Source organism: Lithobates pipiens, unplaced genomic scaffold (assembly GCF_037356315.1).
Source record: "Lithobates pipiens isolate NorthernLeopardFrog02 unplaced genomic scaffold, aLitPip1_a1.2 Scaffold_16, whole genome shotgun sequence".
Classification (NCBI taxonomy): domain Eukaryota; kingdom Metazoa; phylum Chordata; class Amphibia; order Anura; family Ranidae; genus Lithobates; species Lithobates pipiens.
In genome coordinates this window covers 64,702,221-64,710,250 of record NW_027507748.1, presented here as the reverse complement: position 1 = coordinate 64,710,250, position 8,030 = coordinate 64,702,221, and the positions used below count along the sequence as shown (strand labels likewise).

General features: G+C 40.3%; 1 protein-coding gene across 1 annotated transcript; it reads right to left on the bottom strand.

The window, feature by feature from the left end:
* Positions 1 to 2,875: 2,875 nt before the first annotated feature.
* Positions 2,876 to 6,200, bottom strand: LOC143981854 (claudin-8-like). Its single transcript, XM_077480008.1, has one exon. It carries the CDS (start codon positions 5,894 to 5,896, stop codon positions 5,222 to 5,224), a length of 675 nt encoding a protein of 224 aa, XP_077336134.1. The 5' UTR covers positions 5,897 to 6,200; the 3' UTR covers positions 2,876 to 5,221.
* Between the last annotated feature and the right edge of the window lie 1,830 nt (positions 6,201 to 8,030).

The following is an 8,030-nucleotide window of genomic DNA, read 5'->3' as shown; positions in this document are numbered from 1 at the left end:
AAGAGAAAAAAAAAACTCTCTAGCAATACACACCAAACTGAGCATGTGCAGATAGCCTCCTATGCTCTGTACTATCAGCAGTAGACATCTGCACTGCGGAAAAGTTTGTTTTCATTTAATTTGTGTTTGTTTTTTTTCGGTTTTCGGGTCATTCGTTATGATCGAAATTTAAAAAGCCATAAATTTGCAAATTCGTAAATTTAAAATTTGAAAATTCTAAAATCAGAAAATCTGAAAGAAAATTTGAAAATTCAAAAGACTGAAAATCCAAAAATTTGAAATAACTAACTAATAATAACTACATATTAAATTATAGGTATTGGAATTCCCTTTCAAATTTGGCTATTAGTGAACTTAACGAATAGGAATTTTTTTCGGAGTTACAAATTATCCAAAATAACGAACGTCGCATCTAAACAAATGAAACGGAAAGAATCAATAAAAAATAATAATAATACATTATTATTATTATTATTGTTATTTATTATTATTCATTTTTTAGGTTCCATTTGTTTAGATACGGCATTCGTTATGTCGGATAATTCGTAACTTCGGATAAATTCGTATTCGTTACGTTCACTAACAGCCAAATTTGAAAGGAAATTGCAATACCTATAATTCAGTAGTTAGTAATAGTTAAGTTATTATTAGTTAGTTATTTTTTCAGATTTTTTCTTTTTATTATCCTCTATCCAATAGTTGTTTTGTGTTGCCAAGCCGACGTATTTATATATATGAATTCATACTGTTATGTATAATTATTTTCATATTTTTATTGATCATGTCATTTACTTTCATTAATTTATGACTAATTTGTCATGTGTGCATCCATAGTATGTGTTATTACTCTATACACAATATGCACCTCTGCAATGAATGTTATGTCAATAAACTCCGTCTTAACCTAACCTATCAATCACCTCATTTCAAGTCCCAACTTCCTTCTTGTTTTATACAAATCAGGGATGTAAAGTCCCAAAATTCCCCCTTTTTTTTTTTTTTTCAATTTCTTTTCTGGTTTTTAGTTCCATAGACTTCAATGGATCAAAAGCGTGTATTGAAAAACACAAAATGCGCCTGCAGTATTCAAACTGCAACGTGTATAGGTGTGAATCAGGCCTAAATCAATCAGAAGGGAAGTAATGGTTATTCAATTGTTTGTGAATTTGATCGTTTTAATTAATTAAATTAATTAAATTGCGCATTGACCAGATAAAAAAAATAAAAAAACTGAAGCATGTGTGGCCACCATTAGAGCTCATTCACATGAGCAGAAAAAAAACGCAACAGTTTCGGAAGTATCTAAACAGTTTTATACAATAGCATTCAATTAGCCCTAGCTGGGTCTACGTATGGAAATGTGTGCTGCGTTTAGCTGCCCACAAATAAATAATCAGACACAGCTGCAGATTTTACACATAGATCTGCAGATTTTACGCGTGTACGCACATAAACATGTATAGATGAGTGGAAATTAGAGTAGTTAAGATGCATATTTTACACAGGATCTTCATCTCCCAGCAAGAACCTTTCATGCAGAAAATAAGTATATGCCCATGTGAATGAGCCCTTAACCACTTTAATACCGCCCATAATCATATGACGTACGCAGGAGGGATCTCCCATCCTGGTCGGGGTGTCATATCACGTCCTGGGCTTCCCAGCCACCTGGTGGGTGCGCGCCCACCGCGTCACTCGGGAGTCAATGCACGTGCCCAGCGGGCGCAAAGTCAGCCTGGCACCCGCGATTGCCTGTTAACAGAGCTGGGACATGGATCTGGGTGTCCTGTCAGGTGAGAGGAGACCGATCATGTGTTCCCAGTACAGAGGACCACCGATCGGTCTCCTCCCCTTGTGAGTCCCCTCCCCCTACAGTTAGAATCACTCTCTAGGTAACAGAGTTAACCCCTTGATCACCCCTAGTGTTAACCCCTTCCCTGCCAGTGACATTTATAGAGTAATCAATGCATTTTTATAGCACTGATCACTGTATAGATGTGAATGGTCCCAAAATGGTGTCAAAAGTGTCCGATATGTCTGCCGCAATGTCACAGTCACAATAAAAATCGAAGATCACCGCCATTACTAGTAAAAAATAATAATAATAATAAAAATACCATAAAACTATCCCCAATATTGTAGACACTATAACTTTTGTGCAAATAAATCAATATACACTTATTACGATTTTTTTTATCAAAAATATGTAGAGGAATACATATCGGCCTAAACTGAGGAAAACAATTAGCTTTTTAAAAAAAAAAAAATTGGTATATTTATTATAGCAAAATGTAAAAAATATTGGGGGTTATTTACTAAAGGAAACTCCACTTTGCACTGCAAGCGCACTTGAAAGTGCAGTCGCTGTAGATCCGAGGGGGACATGCAAGAAAAATAAAAAAGCATTTTAGCTTGCACATGATTGGATGATAAAATCCACTAATTTCAGGTCTTCCCCTTAGATTCAGAGCGACTGCACTTTCAAGTGCACTTGCAGTGCAAAGTGGATTTGCCTTTCGTAAATAATCCCCATTGTGTTTTTTTCAAAATTGTCGCTCTGCTTTTGTTTATAGCGCAAAAAATAAAAAACGAACAGATGATCAAATACCACCAAAAGAAAGCTCTATTTATGGGGAAAAAATGCTAAACATGTCATATGTGTAGAGTGTTGCATGACCATGCAATTGTCATTCAAAATGCGATAGCTCTGAAAACGGAAAATTGGCCTGGGCAGGAAGGGGGTGAAAATGCCCTGTATTGAAGTGGTTAATTAATCAGGCACAGGCTGTGGGTAGGACATGCTGAAATGTACAGTTCCTCAGTGGTTTAAGAACATTGCACAACCAGGGAGAACAGCCAATCAGAACCACGCGAGGGAGTTTTACCAATAATTTTATAATTCATGCCAGACCAAAATCAATTGCACATACATTGTTTCAAACATATTGAACACATAAAATTATTAAAATATACAATATACAAATAAAACAAGCTTATATAACAAGGTAGTGCAATCAGTGCATATGCAATGTATCGTCCATAGCAACCCAGCAGCTTCTACCCTGCAGTTTAGAGTCACTTAAATAACAAAAAATGAATTCTGGTTGGTTGCTAAGGTTACCACGCTTTGTTCTGTCCTACTAAGCAAAGCTCCAACTTTTATCAATTAAATATATAAACATACATTACTGGAGTGGTTTAATGTCACACTGTAGTGATCTGAGCTTTTTACGGTAAAATCACCATGAACACGAAACAATAAAACAAATACCATCCCAGTGAGAACCTCCTCTTTGGTAAACTGTCTATGCTCCCTGTATGTCACCCTTGTATGGGTTTATCTATAACTAACTGCAATGCGCTGTCACCCATAGCAACGAATCAGCTTCACATTAACTGCGGCCAGGTTGGCGAGGGAAGCGTTCTGATGGGTTGCTGTGGCTAACGGCACAATGCACATTCTCCTACCGAACAAACTCAATAAATTCATATTGAACTGAAAGTCCTTTCTTTTATATATCAGGTAGAAAATGTTCCCGTTTATCCATCCTTCATTATTTTCTTTATGTGCGGAAAGATTTGCCTTTACACCTAAATCACATGTACAGAAATCAGTGATCACGTTAAGGATCAATAAAAAGGTGTAGTAAAAAATACACAATAAAAAATGCAATAAACAGTAACTTAGTACTATAGTTAAAGTATAACTAAAGGCAAACCATTTTTTTTTTTTTTAAAGATTTGGAGTCAGCGTTTCATTGCTGTCTGTGTCCCCATCAGGGAGATTCACACATTGTGCTGATCACCAATTCCACCGGGAACAAAACTGAGGAGAATCCAAAATTCTGAGGAGAATCCAAAATTCTGAGCTGCCACTAGAACAGGAATAGAGGAGAATTTTTTCCATGGGGACAGTTGTAGTCATGACAACTAAGTAGAAATTTTCCACACATTGGAAATCCTCTCACTTAGGGCCGCTTCACACCAGAATGCCATGCAGGAAAGGCGCGTTCCATGCACCACGTTCAGAACGCATTGCCTTTGCAAACTGATGTGGACGCCAATACATTTACTTTAGTAGACCAGAAACCAAATAAAATTGATACCACTCAAATGCCCCAATCTGTTACCCCAGCTGACCAACCACAATGTTTACAAGTGCTGGTCAGGTTGAATACTGGCTCAGCAGACACACTGAGAACTACAACAAATTGACGCACGTCAGCACACTGCCTCAGCATATAGTAAACTCCTCTTAGTAAAAAATAGCTTCAGGTTGGTCTTCTTCCCATGGGAAAACCCCATCTAACACGCTTTTCCCAGTAGGGGCTAAATGGTGAGGCCTCTACCATTAAGCCTCTACTGAACGAAACATGTTAGAAGGGGTTCTCCCAAGATTAAGAGACAAGCTGAAGCCATTTTTCACTAAGAGAAGTTTACCATATGCTGAGGCAATGTGCGGATGCGTGTCACTTTTTTGGGGTGCCAATACGTTGCTAACGGCACCCCAAACAAAGATCGCAAATGCAGTGCACATGTGGGCTCTAGATTGCATGGTACTGGAGTATCATGTAATTTGATGCAGCACATTTTTCAAAATGAGTGCACTTTTTTGCATTCCAGTGCGATTTGCAGCCCAAAATCTCACTGCAGCAATTGCACAGTCATGTGGACTGTGTTCCTGTGTGATTTTAGTGTGAACTGGCACTTAATGTTGAGTTTACAGGGCAGGAAATTAAGAAAATTCTCCCTAATCAGACACAGATGGTTAAAAAAATTAAATATACAAACATCAACAAAAACAAAAAATCTTTAACCCTCCCTTATTCCAAAATGAAAAAAAAAAAAGTGGGTTTTGCATATGCTTTAAAGTAAGTTATCTTCTTCCTTCACCTGCCTGCAAGCGACCTTGGGTTCTTACAGAAGGGAATAAATTCCACCTTAAAAATGTTCACTTTGGACCACTTGTTGCTGTGAACGTCACATTTCACCTCCTCACGGACTTGAAAGCGTGTCATCAGTGTTCTTTTGAGCATTGTCAACTACAACTGCCTGCAGAAGTTCCACAAATGGTGTAGCCGTACTATTCCGCGACTTTTAAATTCCAAAGAGGTTGAAGTTACAAGCATTACTCCGCAGTACGAGAGAACTTAAAGATGACGGCAATTTCTGTCATTCTTTGTTCAGTCCTATAAGACTGTCATTGCATTTTTGACATGCATCAGACATACTGACTTTTTGAATACAAACTTGATGTTTTCCTTGCAATTCCTTCACGGGGGGCTCTAGACATGATTTTTGCAGGCAGGCTGTAGCTAAATTTTGTCTCCTTTGGGGAACAAAAGCAGCACAGGATGGCCCCCCCTGCAACAAGAGCAAGAGCCGTTGCCCAGCCGAGATAAATGGCGTCCCCCAACTCTCTCTTCTGAGATTGGTTGACCAGAGGGTTGTAGAAGTCTCTGATGATACTATTGGCCGTCCACGATACTGGGATCAGAACGATGATGCCGGAAAGGATGAAGCAAATTCCAGCTATTAAGAGGATAATCCCTTTGGTCTGTTCGTTGTCTTGTCCGCAATTAGTGCACTTCATACCAACGATGGCAACGAGGAGGGACAAAAAGGACAGGCAGATTGCAACACACATCAAGGCTCTTCCCGCTTGCAAGTCCGAAGTCAGGGCAAGCAGAGAGTCGTACTGTTTGCACTGCATCCTTATGTTGATCTGTCTGTAGCAGTTCATCCACAGGCCTTCCCAGAGAGTCTCAAAGACAATGATGTTGTTCCCAATGAAAGCGGTCACCCGCCACTGTGGCATGCCCGTCACAGCACATGTCCCAACCAGGCCAATGCCGCACAGGACTAGTCCGACTATTTGCAAGACACCCTTATCCATCCTGCACTGGCAAATGCTGAGCAACAGATCTCTTCTGCCTTCAGAGCAAGCCCAGCTCTCTTCGGAGAATAGAGTTCAGTCTCTGCCACCTGTAACCAAGCAAAATCCAGCCAAGACTGGCTGGAATTTAATGTGCTGCACACTTTCTAATATTGAAATACCACCAAGTATAGCAAAAAGACTTGTTTGTCAGGTTCATCCAGTTTATGGACCAATTACATGATAGCACAGAGGGGAGTGTTTAAACCAACAAAGGATTCTTCATTTCAATAACTGTAACCTTTCTCCGAGCTCGTAGCTTTTTCCTTTCTTGCACTACATCATGACACTTGACAGGGCAAACAGGTTCTAGGGAAGAAGGCAGGCTGCGTGCATGCAATTCCTCCAATGCCTCAATACACAACAAGTATTTCAAGTAGGTGGACACCTTCCAAAAAGCTGAAAGCATTCACAATGTGAAAGAGAAAGGGGAGATGGCAAGAAGTGAGAGACAGGTCTCCGTGCCCGAGAAACCACATTCTTTTGTATTGTTGTGACCTGAATGGACAGACTGAGAAGTTTAAAAAAAAACAAAAAAACTGTGCGTTTAAAAAAAAAGTTATGCAATATTGTTATATAGTTCTGCACTCAATATAGATAGATAGATAGATAGATAGATAGATAGATAGATAGATAGATAGATAGATAGATAGATAGATAGATAGATAGGATTGAATGTCACATTGGGTTTTTTAGTTTTCTCAAGGATTAATAACTCCTGATTGGGTTCTGGAGTCCAGAGGTTTTAAAGAGCCTTTGAGGGGAATGAAGTGCTTAAAGTGTAAGTAAACCCCCCTATAGCCAAGGAAGCTGCCATCTTTGCCTCTGTTTAATCTACAACTGTCATGTGCTGCACATGTGATCAGTTAAGACACCAGCCATTGGATGCTATTGACAGTTTGGTTGAGAGCACATCCAATGGGAGTGTTACATTTCCAGCAGGTGCTGGAAATGAAACTGTTTTATGAATGGGTTTACTTCCGCTTTAACACTATGTAAATGTCATAGAATTAAGGAATTATCTGTAGTTTATGGCTCTTTCCCCTGGAGACCAGCCGCAGCAGAGGTAGTATAAATGCGTGGAGGAAGACACCAGGAGGGTGTCTACACTGGGGGCTGGATTGGACCAGGCTATCAACCGACAGGTGTTTAGAGTCAGTGGGTCATTGGGGCAGGAGCCTGTGAAATTCTAGTAGGCAGTTCATGTGTTGAAGAAGTTCCACCAAGACAAAGTGGAAAGTCTGGGTGGAAAAAGGCTTTGGGTCCAGTGGTGGCCTGTCCATAGGGGGCGCCAGGGGGCGCAAACTGTTCTTCAAAAAAAATGGTCACTTTAAGGGTGACCAGGCGCCAAACACACAGCGGTCTAAGGGAAGCTTCCAAGCTTGCAATCAGCTGATTGCAAGCTGGGAAGCTGATTTGCCCATGTTTAGGGCATGTTTGGGGCGCAAGCTCTGCACCTGCAAACACTCCCACTCCCCACTCATTTGTCTCTGGCTCCTGTCCTTTATTTTAATTGGACTGGAGGACAACTAGGCGGTGCTTTTTCGGCACCATGACGTCACTTCCAGTTTCCACTTCCAGTGTTGTGGATTCGTAGTTGAGTGTGGAGACACCAGGACCCTGTGTCAGGCGGGGAGCAGATCACGGATGTAGCAGATGTGCGCAGAGCTGACAGTGCTGAGCCCGAGCGCAGTGAGCAAGAGCCTGAAGGTGAGTACGGGGATCGGAGGTCCTTTCATCTGATTTCTAAACTGCTGCATTTGTAAGTGTCAAACGCCAATATAAAGGAATAATAGTGTCAAAAAAAGGACTTATGGGTTTAACTAATTATTATTATTTTTTTTTTGTATAATTCTCCTTCAAGGGGAGTGGCAGGGGATGTGTCCTATGCTTTTGTTAATAGGTGTCCCTCATTCCCATCTCAGAAGGTTGGGAGGTATGCTCCTGTCGATTTCGGTAAGAAATTAGTTTGAGATTTTTTTTTCTTTTAGAGTTTTTTCAGACCTGCTTCTGAAAAATGATCCACCAAGGTGGTATAACAGTGGCTCAGAAGGTGGTACTGTACTCCTCTCCTACATGTACCACCCACCGCCAC

Coding starts and splice junctions, on each gene's coding strand:
- LOC143981854 (XM_077480008.1), bottom strand. CDS start 5,896: ATGGATAAGGGTGTCTTGCAAATAGTCGGACTAGTCCTGTGCGGCATT.